At 38.3% G+C, this 16,954-nt stretch overlaps 1 protein-coding gene across 3 annotated transcripts in view; it reads left to right on the forward strand.

The window, feature by feature from the left end:
* The window catches only part of ATRN (attractin), a 170,167-nt gene that overhangs the window by 32,544 nt on the left and 120,669 nt on the right, over nucleotides 1–16,954 (forward strand). For all 3 annotated transcript variants that reach the window (XM_068524863.1, XM_068524861.1, XM_068524862.1), the window contains exons 2-4: nucleotides 7,349–7,432; nucleotides 10,356–10,469; nucleotides 16,582–16,710. In XM_068524863.1, coding sequence (XP_068380964.1) covers nucleotides 7,349–7,432; nucleotides 10,356–10,469; nucleotides 16,582–16,710 — 327 coding nt within the window. The remainder of the gene's footprint in view (nucleotides 1–7,348; nucleotides 7,433–10,355; nucleotides 10,470–16,581; nucleotides 16,711–16,954) is intronic.

Genomic DNA, 16,954 nt, shown 5'->3' on the forward strand with positions numbered 1-16,954 from the left:
CAGCCCCACCCATCAGCAGACAGGTTGCTTAAAGTCTTCCTGAATAAACAGCTGCCCAGTAAACACACCCCCTGACATAGCGTTGCCCACTGGAGGGACAAGACCCAGCTCCCAAGACCCATTGGGCAGGTACCAATCCCTCCCACCAAGAAACCTGCACAAGCCTCTTAGCGTCATCCACCACGGGGCAGACAGCAGACTACAACTCTGCCGTCTACAGAATGGAAATCACAATCACAGAAAGTTACACAAAACGAGACAGCAGAGGAGTATATCCCAGGTGATGGAACAAGAGGAAAGCCCAGAAGAACAACTAAGTGAAGCAGAGGTAGGCAATCTACCTGAAAAAGAATTCGGAGTAATGATAGTAATGATGATCCAAGGCCGTGGGGAGAAAAATGGAGACACAGATGGAGAAGATACAAGAAATGTTTAACAAAAACCTAGAAGAACTACACATACAAACAGATGAACAATACAATAACTGAAATGAAAAATACACTTAATGGAATCAATAGCAGAATAACTGAGGCAGAAGAATGGATAAGTGAGCTGGAAGACAGAATGGTGGAAATCACTGCCATGGAACAGAATAAAGAAAAAAGAATGAAAAGAAATGAGGACAGTCTAAGAGACCTCTGGGACAACATTAAACAGACCAACATTCTCATTATAGGGGTCCCAGAAAGAGAAGAGAGAGAGAGAAAGGACCTGAGAAAATATTTGAAGAGATAATAGTTGAAAACGTCCCTAACATGGGAAAGGAAATAGTCACCCAAGTCCAGGAAGCACATAGTGTCTCAGGCAGGATAAACCCAAGGAGGAACACACTGAGACACATAGTAATCAAATTGACAAGAATTAAAGACAAAAAATATTAAAAGCAACAAATAATGTACGAGGGAATTCCCATAAGGTCATCAGCTGATTTCTCAGCAGAAACTCTGCAGGCCAGAAGGGAGTGGCACGATATATTTAAAGTGATGAAAGGGAAGAACCTACAACTACTCTACCCAGCAAGGCTGTCATACAGACAACCAAAAGGTAAGAGAATTCAGCACCACCACAACAGCTTTGCAACAAATGCTAAAGGAACTTCTCTAGGCGGAAAAGAATAGGCCACAACTAGAAACAAGAAAATTACAAATGGAAAAGCCTACTGGTAAAGGCAAACATATATAAAGATAAGAAATCATCTGCACACAAATATGATATCAAAATCAGCAGTTGTGAGAAGAGGAGAGAACAAATGCAGGATACTGGAAATGCATTTGAAATTAAAAGACTAGCAACTTAAAACATCTCATTTATATATAGACTGCTATATCAAAACCTCATGGTAACCACAAACCAAAAATCTACAATAGATACACACAAAAAAGAAAAAGGAATCTAAACACAACACTGAAGTTAGTCATCAGATCAAAGAGAACAAGAGAGGAAGGGAAGAAAAAAGACCTACAAAAGCAAACCCAAAACAATTAACAAAATGGCAGTAAGAACATACATATTAATAATCACCTTAAATGTAAACAGATTAAATGCTCCATCCAAAAGACATAGACTGGATGAATGGATACAAAAACAAGACCCTTTTACTGTCTACAAGAGACCCATTTCAGACCTATGGACTTAAAGTGAGGGGATGGAATATGTATTACACACAAACAGAAACGAAAGTTGTAGTAGCAATACTCATTTCAGACAAAAGACTTTAAAATAAAGAATGTTACAAGAGGCAAAGGACACTATATAATGATCCAAGGAGAAGATATAACAATTGTAAATATATATGCACCCAATATAAGAGCACCTCAATATATAAGGCAAATACTAACATCCGCAAAAGGAGAAATCGACAGTAATACAATAATAGTGGGGGACTTTAACACCCCAGTTTCATCAGTGGACAGATCAGACAGGAAATCAGTAATGAAACACAGGCCTTAAATGACACATTAGACCAGATGGACTAAATTGATATTTATAGAGCATTCCATCCAAAAGCAGCAGAATACACATTCTTCTCAAGTGCACGTGGAACATTCGCCTGGATTGATCACATGCTGGGCCACAAAGTGAACCTTGGTAAATTTAAGAAAATTGAAATCATAGTAAACATCTTTTCTGACCACACACTATGAGAGTGGAAATCAACCATAAGAAAAAAACCGAAAAAACACAAACACGTGGAGGCTAAAGAGTGTTACTAAAAAACCAATGGATCACTGAGGAAATGAGAGTAAATCAAAAACTACCTAGGGACAAATGAAAATGAAAGCAGGACGATCCAAAACCTATGGGATGCAGCAAAAGCAGTTCTAAGAGGCAAATTTATAGCAATACAGTGTTACTTCAGGAAACAAGAAAAATCTTAAATAAACAATCTAACCTTATACCTAAAGCAAATAGAGAAAGAAGAACAAACAAAACCCAAAGTTAGTAGAAGGAAAGAAATCATAAAGATCAGAGCAGAAATAAATGAAATAGAGATGAAGAAAGCAATAGAAAAGATCAATGAAACGAAAAGTTGGTTCTTTGAAAAGGTAAACAAAATTGATAAACCTTTAGCCAGACTCATCAAGAAAAAGAGGGAGAGGGCTCGAATACAAATGACACCACAGAAATACAAAGGATCATAAGCAACCAATAAAATGGACAACCTAGAAATGGACAAATTCTTAGTAAGGTATAATTTTCCAAGACTGAACATGGAAGAAATAGAAAACATGAATAGACTAATCACAAGTACTGAAATTGAAACTGTGATTTAAAAACTTCCAGCAAACAAAACTTCCAACAAACAAAAGTCCATGACCAGATGGCTTCACAGGCAAATTCTATCAAACATTTAGAGAAGAGTTAACACCTATCCTTCTGAGACTATTGCCAAAAATCACAGAGGAAGGAACACTCCCAAATTCATTCTATGAGACCACCATCACCCTGATACCAAAACCAGACAAAGATACCACACAAAAAATTACAGGCCAATATCACTGCTGAACATAGACGCAAAGATCCTCAACAGAATACAAGCAAACCAAATCCAACAGTACATTCAGATGATCATACACCATGATCAAGTGGAATTTAGCCCAGGGATGCAAGGATTTTTCAATATTCACAAATCAGTCAGTGTGATACATTACATCAACAAATTGAAGAATAAAAACCATATGATCATCTCAGTAGATGCAGAAAAAGGTTTGGGCAAAATTCAACACCCATTTATGATAAAAACTCTGCAGAAAGTTGTAATAAAGGGAACATATTTCAACATAATAAAGGCCATATATGACAAACCTACAGCTAGCATCATACTCAGTGGTGAAAAGGTGAAAGCATTTCCTTTAAGATCAGGAACAAGACAAAGATGTCCACCCTTGCCACTTTTATTCAACATAGTTTTGGAAGTCCTAGCCACGGTGATCAGAAGAAAAAGAAATAAAGGGAATCCAAATTGGAAAAGAAAAAATAAAACTCACTGTTTGCAGATGATATGATACTATACGTAGAAAACCCTAAAGATGCTACCAGAAAACTACTAGAGTTCATCAATGAATTTGGTAAAGTTGCAAGATGCAAAATTAATGCACAGAAATCTCTTGCATTTCTATACACTAACAAGGAAAGACCAGAAAGAGAAATTAAAGAAACAATCCTATTTACCATTGCATCAAAAAGTATAAAATACCTAGGAATAAACCTATCTAAGGAGGCAAAAGACCTGTACTCCAAAAACTATAAGACAGTGAAGAAAGAAATCAAAGATGACACAAACAGAAAGATATACCATGTTCTTGGATTGGGAAAATCGATATTGTCAAAATGACTGTACTACCCAAGGCGATCTACAGATTCAATGCAATCCCTATCAAGTTACCAATGACATTTTTCACAGAAGTAGAACAAAAAATCTTAAAATTTGTATGGAGACACAAAAGACCCCAAATAGCCAAAGCAATCTTGAGAAAGAAAGATGGAGATGGAGGAATCAAGCTCCATGACTTCTGACTATACGACAAAGCTACAGTAATCAAAATGGTATGGGGAGTTCCTTGGTATCGCAGTGGTTAAGAATCCGCCTGCCAATGCAGGGGACATGGGTTTGAGCCCTGGTCCGGGAGGATCCCACATGCTGCAGAGCAACTGGGCCCGTGCGCCACAACTAGTGATCCTGTGCTCTAGAGCCTGTGAACCACAACTGCTGAGCCCGTGTGCCACAACTATTGAAGCCTGTGTGCCTGGAACCCGTCTCCACAGCAGGAGAAGCCACCTCAATGAGAAGCCTGCACACAGCAACAAAGACCCAATGCAGCCAAAAATAAATAAGTAAACTAAAAATTATATATGTATATAAAAAAGTTACCATTAAAAAAAAACAGTATGGTATTGGCACAAAAACAGAACTATAGATCAGTGGAACAGGATGGAAATTCTGTTAAATGTTTATCTTGGGAGAAGGGGTGGAGTGCTTGGGGAGATCAGTGAAAAAGGGAGAATTGTCCTTTGACCCCAAAAAAGCCTGTCTGATCATATCTATTCATTATCTATAAAATTATGTAAATATGTTTGTTTAAAGATATGAAGTAAATATTCAAAATAAAAATGACCTATATTTTCTCCAAAAGGGATGCAGATTTGCAAATACCTGAACATGTCCATGTGAAGTCTGTAAAAACTCTTAGAAACAAAAGAAGCATAGTAGAAAGCCACAAAACTGTTTGAACTACTGGGAAATTTATTTACCTGTAAACCTGGGGTGGTCTCTGTGGTTGTTTGGTGTGGCTCTTCAGGGACCTTTGCACTCCTTTGATTTGTCATCCTTGGTGTTGGTTTTGTGTTTAGGCTCATAGCGTGATGTTTGAAGTAAAATCCAAACATAGCAAAGTCCAGAGGAAGAAGGATGGTCTCTTTGGATGTCTGTCTGTCATAGGCTGGGTTTCTTGGGAGCATTTTCTGAGATGGAGTTTGGGGTACAAGTTAGTTATAACATCTGTGAGAGGAAGGGGCAGGAAGCAGAACTGGGCAAAGGAAGAAGTTGAGCTTCAATGCAGGCTTGGCAAAGGAGAGTTCTGGAGTAAGGATTGCCTGCCAGAGTTGTCCCATGTTAGACTGAAAAATGCCCAGCCATTATACCCACTCTGTGTGGGCTATGCTGGGAAGGATATGACCTGGGACAAGGCAGCTCCAATGGAACTGACAGCTGGATGCTGTCTGTTGACCACACTCATTTCTGCAGCTGGCAACAAGTCTTTTCTTGAAGAGGAGATCTAGGTGTCGTAGCTAGGAATGAGGAAATATTTCCTAGAAACCCTCCATCAGACTTACCCTCACATCTAAGGTTAGATTACATGCTGTGGCAGAAGTAGTAGTTTTTCTTCTCTTCTCTAGTAAAGAGTCCTGATTTTTCACTGAGTATATGGTCATCTGGGATAATGGCTGTATTTCTCAGCCTCCCTGTACATTTAGGTATGTCTAATTTTTGGCTAGGGGGTAAGTTTAATTGTCAAGTTCGACTTAGAGGGCAGGGGTATGTACCTTGTTTTCTTTCAACTCCTTCCTGCTGTGTAGAATATGGAAATAATAACTGGCGTTTGTGCAGCCATCTTGGATTATGAGGTGGAAGCACATGTTGAGGATGGCAGAGCAACAAGATAGCAGAACATTAATTAGCTCCCTGATGATCATAGAAATGTGTTATGTGCTCCAGGTTGCTTATGTTTGGGCTTTATATCTTGGTTAAAGCCATTACTATTTAGGTTTTTCTGTCAGTTGCATTAGAACTTAATCTTAACTAATACACATTTCTAATTGGCAAGGGGCACAGGAAACCATGATTGGCTTAGACTAATATTTTGGGAATGGAATGGATGTTGGGGAGTAAGACACAGAGACATTTATATCAGGCAAGTACAGTAGAGAGAGAGAGAATGCAAAGAAGTCGAGAGATTTGCAGGGGATGATAATTGTGATGGACCCTGGAATCATACCTAGGTAAGTGAGAGAGTGGAACGTGTGAGTGATGAACATAAAGAAGTGATAGTTGTGTGGGTTGGAGGTCGGGGCTGAAGATTCATTGGAGAGGGGGAACTAGGCTAAATGAACTAGAGAGAGCAGAGATGGTGGTCAGAGTGTAGGTCGCTTTAAATGGAGATTTTATGGTAGAGCTTTCACTCCTAACAGCAGGGCTGAAAAGACTGGGTAACTAAAGTGAGGTAGAGGAAAAAATTGTTAATGGTGAAGTTAAGAAATGGAGAGGCTGGGCTTTGGATGGAACATCTTGGATGTGGCTGAATGGAAGGCAATGAGCTAGATGTTGATATCTTGAGTGGGTGGAGAGGAGTAATCGGGATGTCAGTAGATAACTCAGAAAGTAAGGGAGGCAGATCCAGAAGAGAGCATTTGTTTCAGACAGGCTGACATTGTTGATGGAAGAGGGAGGAAAAGTGATCTGGAAACAGCAAAGAGGAAAGAAATAGCATCCTTAAATATTAAAAATTTCTACATTTATAGTATATATTTCTACAATATATACTAGACATAAACTGAGAAAATATGTTTATAGTACATTTACCATACAAATGGGAGCTTCTTAATATAAATAGAGCTCTTAAACATTATTTTGAAAAAGATAACTTGGTAGCAAAGTGGGTAAAGAATATTGAGTCTTAATTTGCAAAGGAGAAAATGCAAATGACCAAAACACATGAGAATCTTCATACATTAGGGTTAGTACTGGTAAAAATATTAATGAGATACTAAGATGTGCCTGTCATATTGGCAAGACCTAAAAACATTGATAAACTTCAAGCTTGGCATGTGTGTGGGAAGTCAGGTGCTGATGTGCACTGCTCGCAGAGTGTGGTAGATTGCCACTTCAGAAGAAGCAACTAAATGGCTGTGGTGGGTCTGTTGTGTGTTGTGGATTGATGTGCTTGCGCATCATAGTTATGCTGGCCACAGCATTATTTATTGCATTTGCACATTTTACTTGTAATGGTAACTGTGTGGCCTTATTTTTTAAAAACCAACTGATATTTATAAGTAACTTCTTGTGGCCATTTTTATGGAAACAAAGTGTGATTTTCCCATCTCAGCTAGAAAGATGTATGTTTTTGTTCATTCCTGTTGGTTTTAATATATTTGTATCCACTTTTCTTAAGTATATGGCATGAATTTGTTTCATCCAGATTTGTGTAACCTGCGTATACCTATCCAGTCTTTTTCTTCTGGTCATAGCATGCATCAGTGTACCCACTTGGATTGTATTGAGAGTTAAGAAAGATATTATTAATATATGAAATTTTGATGGATTTAAATTTTTTTATTTTTTGAATTACAGACTAACTGGATCTTCTGGGTTTATAACAGATGGACCTGGAAATTATAAATATAAAACAAAGTGCACATGGCTCATTGAAGGACAGTAAGTAGTAATGGCTAATTTAATTTTTTTTTTTTCAGGATAGAGCTCATTGTGAGATTACTTTTCCAACATGTAAAATTAACAATCTGTGGCAACTTAAAATATTTTTTATTTGGTAACCTTTACTTTGACAAGTGAATTTGATTTTCTTATTTTTCTTAATCTTCAACGTTAATTGAAAAAGACTTCTGTGTTGATTTGCAAATGAATTATACACACCAGAAATTTGTATATTTTCAGTTGTAATAGTTAAAAAACTGTTACAATATTTTATTATGGTTGAGGTATATGAAGAAAATTAGACTTCACTTGAATATGTAGTAGGGAAGGGAAGAGATTTTAATAGGCCTATTTATTTATTTATTATTTTTAGTGATTTAACATATGGAAGTTTATTTCTTCCTCACATAACAGTTCCAAGGCAGGTGTTCCTGGTCAGCAGGCAGCTTTCTTCCCATTGGTAGTAGGACCCAGGCTCTGCCATTCATTCATTAGCTTCACTGTTGGCTAACTGCAGCCAGCAGGAGGGGAAGGAGGAAGTACGGGAGAAAGCAGACCTGCTTCTTAAAAGCTTCTTGCAGAAAGTGTCACATGCATTCACTCGCATTGCAACCATTAATAACCCTTTAAAATAAATGTGGACAGTCTTAGAAGACTGGACCAAAACTGGACAAATGGTAATTTCTTAAAACTAAATTGCAGTGTGGAATCTGAAATGATCCTAATGAACTTTTAGAACTTGTTAAGTTAAAACTGGGTTTCTATGGGACTTCCCTGGCGGTCCAGTGGTTAAGACTCCACGCTTCCACTGCAGGGGGCATGGGTTCGATCCCTGGTCGGGGAACTAAGATCCCACATGCTGCGTGGCATGGCCAAAAATAAAATAAAAATTTTTAATTGGTTTTCTTGTACTTTAAATAGATCTTTAACCCATGCATGATTTTGTAACATTTGGAAAATATTGGTTCACTGAATTATGCAGGTCTTCCAGGTGTTGATATATTTCATTATATGAAATTTAAAACATCACCTTAGTTAAAAATCACCATCAATCTCATCAGAAAATTTTAAGTATTGGGAAGTTGTATCTGGGTGGTAGGTACAAATTTTCCAAAACTCATTATTGCTTGAAAGCTTATATTTTCTTTGGTAACAAATGCAGGCTTGCTTTGTTCATTTTCAAGAAAATATCTACCAGATATCCAAGTCTAAATAACCATAGTTTTTACCTCTCGGACCTGCTAAAAGGGCCTCAGGGACCCTGGCATTGTGTGGACCATACTCTGAGAACTGCTGCTTTAAGGAGCTGTCTGCTCTTGCCCTTTTTACCAGTTCACTCCCATCTGATATCCTTCTCCACTGTTGCTCTGAATGTGCTGTCAGTGGTTGCTCCACCTCAGCCTAAGCATAAAACTAAGCAAAAAACTTCAAATCCTCTATTTCCTTATCCACATGTTCAGCCTGTCAGTAAGTTCTATCAGTTTTCCCCTCTAGAATATCTCCCCAATCCTCTTCATCTTCAACTCTACAGTTATTTTAAGAACCACCAACCATCCTCTCTTTCCTGGGCCACTGTAATAGCCTTGAAATTGACCTCCAGTTTTTACCTTTGCCCCTTGCCCACCTCTCACTCACTTCTTATCTTATTCCTTCTGTTTGCTGTGTTTCAGACATGCTGATTTTCTTCATGTTGCTTGGACACATCAACTTCTAAAGTCTAAGACTTTAAGACTGTTATTCTCTCTGCCTGAAACATTGTCCCCCCAGGCTTTTGACATGGCTTATCTCTCACCATTCTAATATTTTCCAAAACTTTCTGGGGTATCTCCCCACCATCTGTTGTACTACTACATCACATTCCTTTAATTTCTTCCCAGTATTCATCATCATGTGAGTTAACTTGTTTATGTATTTATTTAATTGTTTGGTTAGAGATTTTAGTTAGACAAGAAGTATGGGGTAGATGAAAGGTTCAGGCTGGAGACATATAGTTAGGAATCACCAGGATATAGATGGTGTTGATATTACCAAGAACTTTTGGAGTAGAGTCTGTGGGCTAAAGCCAGGTTGGAGAGTGAAAAGGTGAGTGGGATGTGAGGAAATGGAGAAAACCAAAGTCTTCTGTGGAGTTTCAGAGGAGAAAGGGATAGGTCTGATAGTAGCTGAAAGGAGAGTTGGGATTTAAAGTTTTTTGTGTTTTGTTGTTTTTTGTAAAATATGTGATACTTAAAGAGATTTAAGTGTGGACTTAGAAGTTTCAGATGAGAGGGAGATGTTAAATATTTGAGAGATGGAAGGAAAAGTAGGTAGATGTATCTATTTTAGAAAGTGGGTATTTGAGAAATTTTTGTCTTGAGTGCTGAGCATAAGCAGGGAGATGGGACTGGGTGGTCTGAAATAGAAATTGAGAACTAGTAGTAGGACTGCTGGCAGAATCGAAGCGCCAATACTGGAACCAGCCTACCCAGTGTTGTGACTTTCTCCAGCATGGCTTAGTTTTCTCTAGATTCAGTCTAGGTCAAAGCAGATAACTGGTGTTCTCTACACCAGGACTTCTTCCAGGGAGTTCCATGAAAAGGCAGAGGGGCAGGCGAGTTTAGAGGATTGGCAGGTGTGTTTGTAAAATGATGTAGTATGAAATCTTAAGTTGAATAAGAAAGGCTAATGGATTGGTAAAGAATGGCCACTGTATAGACTATAAGGCCCAAAGATGCATAGACCATGTCTATTTTGTTTACCATTGCATATTTAGTGGTCTCTTGCACATAGAAAGTACTAAGGAAATCTTTGACAAGTGAAGGAGTACTGATTACATACTATTAATTTCTTCTCTCTATATAAATTCTTTAAAAATCTATATTTTTTCTCAAATGTTTTATAGTGATTATGATTATTATAAATTACTTTTTTCTGTTCTTTTCAGGCCAAATAGAATAATGAGGCTTCGTTTCAATCATTTTGCTACAGAGTGTAGTTGGGACCATTTATATGTTTATGATGGGGACTCAATTTACGCACCCCTAGTTGCTGCCTTTAGGTAAGCTTAGTCATATAAATACTGGTTAACCATTGTTTGATTTCTGAATTCATGTATCTCCTAGATTGTATTCTTACTGGATTCACCTTTTTTATCACTTAAAACATTTACTTCATGGAAAGAGTACTTGTTATGGAGTCCTATCACTTTTGTGCTAGTCCTAAAACTTGGTTTCCTGTAGCTTCTGGGTAAGTTTTTGGGCAGAGTACTTGACCTCTCTTTTTAGTTTCCTAATCTATAAAATTGTGATGGTAGTATCAAATTTACCTACTTCTTGTGGTGGTGGTGAAGTTTACATCTAAAAATGTTTTGTGAGTAATATATCGAATATAATATTTCTGTGAAAAATTAAATCAGGAACCATGTTCGTCTTGATCCTTGTTGTGTTCTTCATTGCATAGGCATTCAGGAGTTATTTGTTGAATTCAGATATAGCTCTGTGTGTGTGTGTGTGTGGGTGTGTGTGATGTGTAATTATGTATATACCTTAATATGGGTGAGGGAAACGTTTTGGAAGAGTATACATAAAACGAACAGTGGTTACCTGTAGAGAATGAGGAACATTCCAGTTACGTGTTGTGATTTTTTTTCTACAGTATATTCTGTGTTTGTTGTTAAACAGCTTAACACCAAATACATGGGGTGCTCTGAATTGTTTTGACATTTTACTTTTTATTAACAGTAAGTAGCTGTGTTGTTTATTATATTTTTGACCACATGCGAATTCAAAACTGTTCTATTTTTCTTCCTTTTACTTGATAGAGGATTTTTTAAAATATATTTTTTCTAAAATGCATATCCTTAGAGAGTCATAGTTGTCAGCTGACTGTCTGGATTTCTTTCCCTCAAATATTTGATTTCCCTGACTTTAAAAGAAATCAGTTTAACAAATATTTTTTGTATTCCTCACATGGGGCTGGTTGATGTCTCTTGTGGGTGAGGAGATAACAGAGAGTGAACATAACATGAGGAGGCAAAGGACAGCTGAGATCAGGGGACCAATGTGCCCTTGTATTTCTCCACTCCCTTTGGCTTAGAAATCTCTGCAACATGTCTTTGAACTGAGAACCAAGGCCATTTTCTGGGTTTCAGAGATTCACTTAGAGGGCCAAAGAACAGGGTGGATAGGCCATGCTAAGCATCAAAATGTCATTGGCTGCATGTTGGGCATATACATCTTTATGCCAGAATTTGACTCATACCTTGTCTTATAGCAAGAGGCACCCCAAACTTTAACACAGCACAAAAACTATCTGTAGTATGATGTTATCATGATAATAGTACTTGTTGGAGGTTTACTTGATAACTGCATTTGTTAATCAAAACTCATGGAGTCCCCTCTTTATGTGCCAGGCACTTTGAATCAGCTTGCCAATAGCCCTGTGGGAACATCTGCCAAGAGGGTATGCACAACTCTGTAGTTCACCCGGACTGTGTATTTAATGAGCAGACATGTGAACCAACAGCAACCACAAAACAAGCAGAAGGGTACAACTGTTTTAGTCAGTGACTTTTGAGAGAAGCCACAGTATATGTACAGACAACAGGAGGATTTTTAAGCTTCTATAAAAAAGTTTATTTACTGAAATGTATAAATTAATGCATTGATTGTGTTAAAATTTAACTTATAATTGAGTGTGCATTTTCTAAAATCATAGTGAGATAATGTATGTTTAATAATTGAAATTTACCTGAAACACAGAACCCCCGAAGCACTGATGTGCAGAAGAATTTGAAAATAATTGTTTAGGTCATAAGGCAATGTCACAAGATGGGGAACTGAGGAGTGCTGTTGGGTCAGGAGGACTTTGGATAGAAGAATCAACCCAGTGGTGATGTGCTGGGGGCCCAGAGTGGAGTGAGCCTGGCGGCACATAGTTCAGCCAAATAAAGAAAAAGAGAGCCACACAGGATTCAGAAGATTTGGACTTTTAATCTGCGTTCTGGCCAAGGCTCTGCATGAGTCTGAATAGTTCATTCAAGCACTCTAGTCCTAATCTTCTGAAGCCTAAAATGAAGGTGTTGTACTGTGTTTTCTCTGGGTGTATTGCAGTCCATGAAGTTTAATTTGACTCTGAACTGGTTGATCACATTATCTTTTATATGCTGAAATTCTGAATAAAATTTGTTTAACAAACAGAGTTCCATTACTGGACAAATTTGAGAACCACTAGAGCAAGTCTCTTCCAGCTGCACAACATTATGACTTTGTGGTGCATTCACTTCAACAAATGCATAAGTGCAGCACCTTTGTGGAGCACCTGCCTCGCTCTGCTCAGACCTGTTGGTAGGGAGATGCAGAGGTGGTAGTGGTGATAGAGCAGGGAGAATAGTTTTCCTCTCTGAGGAAATTCTTATTCCTTTTAGAGGTTTTTGTTGTTGTTATTTTTAAGAAAGTCAAATACTGATGAGGCAGTTGTTTAGGCTGTGATGCAGAGCTGTTAGAGGAAGTCTTGTGAAAGTGGGAGTCAGCCTGTCCGGCACCCCATGGAAATCGTGGTCAGTCTGTGGCAGGTAATCAAAGGCAGGCACCTCTTTTGTGGCTGTGGACCCTCCTTTACCACTCAGAAGTATACATGCTGTCTGGACCCATCCCCAGGCTCCTAACCCTGACTTTAAAAATCTGGCTTACCTTCCACATCTGCCTGTCCTTGAGTGTATAGTTTTGCAAGGAGACAGGTGTGTCAAACTGATGATTTGCCAACTATGTAAACTTACATGTGTAGTTGGCAAAGTCAGGCTGTGCCCCAGGTGTGTTCAGAGAGCCCATATCTGTCTGGAACAGTTATGTTGAATTAAGACAATATCTTTAGTTCAGCGATTTTCAGAAATGGTTCTAAACAATTGTACTCTGTGTTTACAGTATAAGATGAAGAACCCCAGGGCAAGCAGTTCTTGATTTTCTCAAGTTGAACAGCTGGCTGCAGCCTAAGCTGAGCCTGCATTTATTTACCTGCCTAGGGGCAGGAGACAGGGAGGTGGAGGCAGCTCAGGGTGACAGTTGAACGGCAAGCCTGCAGCATCACTTTCTCACCCACACACTTTCTATTGCCTTGCACACTGGGTTGAGGTTTATATTCATTTATTCTGTACAAAGTTTATTTTTGTCATAAACCAGTTGTTTTATTTTCACACTGGGAAAAAGCACATTCCGAAGCTGTCACAAGTTTTTGAAGTGAAAAGAAGCAAATGCCTAAGTCTCTCTGACAGTAGGGAAGCTGATCCCCTTTCTCCAGCAACGTGGTCATTTAGTGCAGGTGGCCCTCCCACTCCTTCTGACTCTCCATCCTTTCTCCCTCCACCCATTCTGCCATTCGTTCTATACATTTAAATGTCCCCACCATATAAATAATAAACACCATTAGCCATCTCTTATTGAACACCTACTGGTGTGAGATGCTATTTCAGCCCTTCACATGCTTTAACAGTTTGATTCTCATTACATTGCTGTGAGGTAGATAGGGTTTCTTTCATTGTGCTTTTGAGGAAGCTAAGTCTCAGAGATGTCAGTGACATGCACAGGCTTGTGGAACAAGACTCGGAGCTCACATCTCTGACCCTGAAGCTCATGCTAAGATAACAAAGAGTGTCCTACATGTGACTGAATCCCCCAGTCCTTTTCTGTGCCAGTATTTCTTATGGCAAGATTGCTTTTGACATATGTGTTTCTAGGTGGCCCTGCTCTTGCAAGTACTTACCCCTCAGCATTTTAGGGGATTCTGGTATGTAAAACTGATGAAAGCATGATGATGGTTGAAATCTTCATTTAGGTCTGTGATCAAATGTCATTTCTTCCAAGAGTCCTTCCCTAAATGCCCTTTCTAAAGTAGCACTTTCTGTTCTTTTACTGTTTTATTTGCCTTCATAGTATTTACCTCTACCTGGCATTATATATACACACCTGTGGGCCAGGGGTTGGGGGTTCGTATCTAGCCTTATTCTTTCTCTGACATGAACTCCAGTAAGGGCAGAGACGTCTTCACTGTTGTATTCCTGGTACCTAGAACAGTGCCTCACTTGTAGTAAGTACTTAGTATTTGTTAGTTGAATGCATAGTAGAAAATGCTTCACCGTTTTGCAACCCCTAGAGCACCTTCAGCGTCCTTGGGTTCCTAGAGTTCTGCCTGCATATTAAAAACTTGTTGAATGAAAATTCCATCCCTTCTTCCTCCTCACACCCTGCTTATATGCTCTTCCACTCATTTTTATATGCACTTGTATAAATACACATAAATGTATACATATACTAGGCCCATCGTCTTGCAGCTTGTTTTTTTCCCTACTCATCAGAATGCCTTGATGAGCGCCTTGTTAGTCCTGCAGATCTAACGTATGTAATGACTTATTCATCCAGCTCCCAGATGACCATTTAGGTGGTCTTCAACCTGTTCTCATTCTGAATAGTGCTGCGGTGAGGATTCTTATATATTTGTGTATGTGAGCAAGTGTTTCTTCTACTAAGAAATAGAATTGCTAGGTCATAATGAATGAGCATTTGAGATAGTCATCAGCCCAAAAGTATGTGCTTTAGGAAAGAAAAGAGGCCCGTGTGGCTCGGGTTGAGCAAGTGAAAGGAAGAGAGTACAGATCTTCCTTGGCTTATGATGGGGTTATGTCCTGATAAACCCATTGTATGTTGAAAGTATTGTAAGTTGAAATGCATTTAATACACCTCACCTATCGAATATCATAGCTTAGCTTAGCCCACCTTAAATGTGCTCAGAACACTTACATTAGCCTACAGTTGGGCAAAGTCATCTAACACAAAGCCTATTTTATAATGTTGAATATCTCATGTAACTTTGAATACTGTACTGAAAGTGAAAAACAGAATGGTTGTCTGGGTACAGAGTGGTTGTACATGTATTGGTTTTTTACCCTTGTGATCGTGTGGCTGACTGGGAGCTACAGCTTTGTGCTGGTGCCCAGCATCATGAGAGAGTATTAACAGCATATCACTAGCCTGGGAAAAGGTCAAAATTCAAAATTCTAAGTACAGTTTCTACTGAATGCGTATCCCTTTTGCACCATTGTAAAGTCGAAAAATTGTAGGTCAAAAAACTGTTAAGTCAAAAAATTGTAAGTCGAACCATTGTAAGTCAGGGACCATCTGTAATAGATGAGATGTTTGTTCATCGGATGGGATTGTGTGTGTGGAACAGATTGCACAGGGTCTGGTAAGGAGTTAGGCTTTAACTGAATGAGACGATGGTGGTACTGAACAATAACTGGGCAAAAGATAGGAGCATATGAAGAAAAGCAAAAGATGCAAGTAAACATAGGAAAAATGATTAACCTCAGGAGTATAAGAGAAGCTCAAAACCACAGGTTAAAAAAATCACTTTCACATATTAAATTAGCAAAACTAAAGTAGGACTGGTAATTCTCCTTGTTGGCAGGGTTAGGTGGGATGGACCCTTTCATTCTCTGTCGGTGGGATTTCAAGTCAGCATCCGTCTTCTGGAAAGCAAATTGGTATATGGATTAAGAGCCTTAAAGCCATCATTTAGACCCTTTGACTCGGTAATTCTTTCTCTTTATAGATACCCAACAGATACTATCGTGGGCTGAGCTCTGAGTAAGGTTCTAAAAGTTCTGAGGGAGCTCTTAGAGACATAGAAATGCTTATGGTATATTACTTGTAAAATAGAATATGATATGTAACATGGTATCAATTAAACAAAGAAAGTACATCAGAATGCTAATAGTATTGGGATGATGGATGTTTGTATATCAAACTTTTATTTCTATTTTTACTTTTCATGTCTTTCAATGGTATATGTTTGGTATCCATCAACTCATAAAGTTTGTTACTTTCTGTGATTGTGGAGGTTTACTCAGTTTTTCAAAGGAGTATTATAAAATGTTTTACTTAAAAAAAAAAGAATAAGGTCATCGGTTTCAAATCTCATTTAAAATATAACCTAGAATAGAGAAGAGCCTAGCAAAAGATTCAGATCTGTTCCTGTGCATTTATCACAGGAATTTGGCCCTCTTCCTAGAAGTGGCTTTTTAAATTACAAGGGTGAAATCCAGTTGAATTTGTGTTCTGTCACCATGTGATGTGTCTGTGATTATGCTTCTCTTTATAAGACATGCGTTTTCATTTCAGCGGCCTCATTGTTCCTGAGAGAGATGGCAACGAGACTGTCCCAGAGGTCGTTGCCACATCAGGTTATGCCCTGCTGCATTTTTTTAGTGATGCTGCTTATAATTTGACTGGATTTAATATCACTTACAAGTAAGATATTTAAGTCTAATATTTGTGATTTTTTTTCAGAAGACTGTATACTTTGTTTTAACAATAATAATGACTAACATATTGAGGGTTTACAGTGTGCCAGGCATTATGCTAAGTAGTTTGCATGAATTTTCTCATTTAAAGTTCTTTTAAAAACTCAGTTACAGGCACTGTTTTTCTACTTCTTTTATAAATGAGGAAAGTGGCAGGAAAAGGTAAAGTAAATTGTCAAAGCAGTGGGACC

Source organism: Eschrichtius robustus, chromosome 16, assembly GCF_028021215.1.
Source record: "Eschrichtius robustus isolate mEscRob2 chromosome 16, mEscRob2.pri, whole genome shotgun sequence".
NCBI classification, from domain to species: domain Eukaryota; kingdom Metazoa; phylum Chordata; class Mammalia; order Artiodactyla; family Eschrichtiidae; genus Eschrichtius; species Eschrichtius robustus.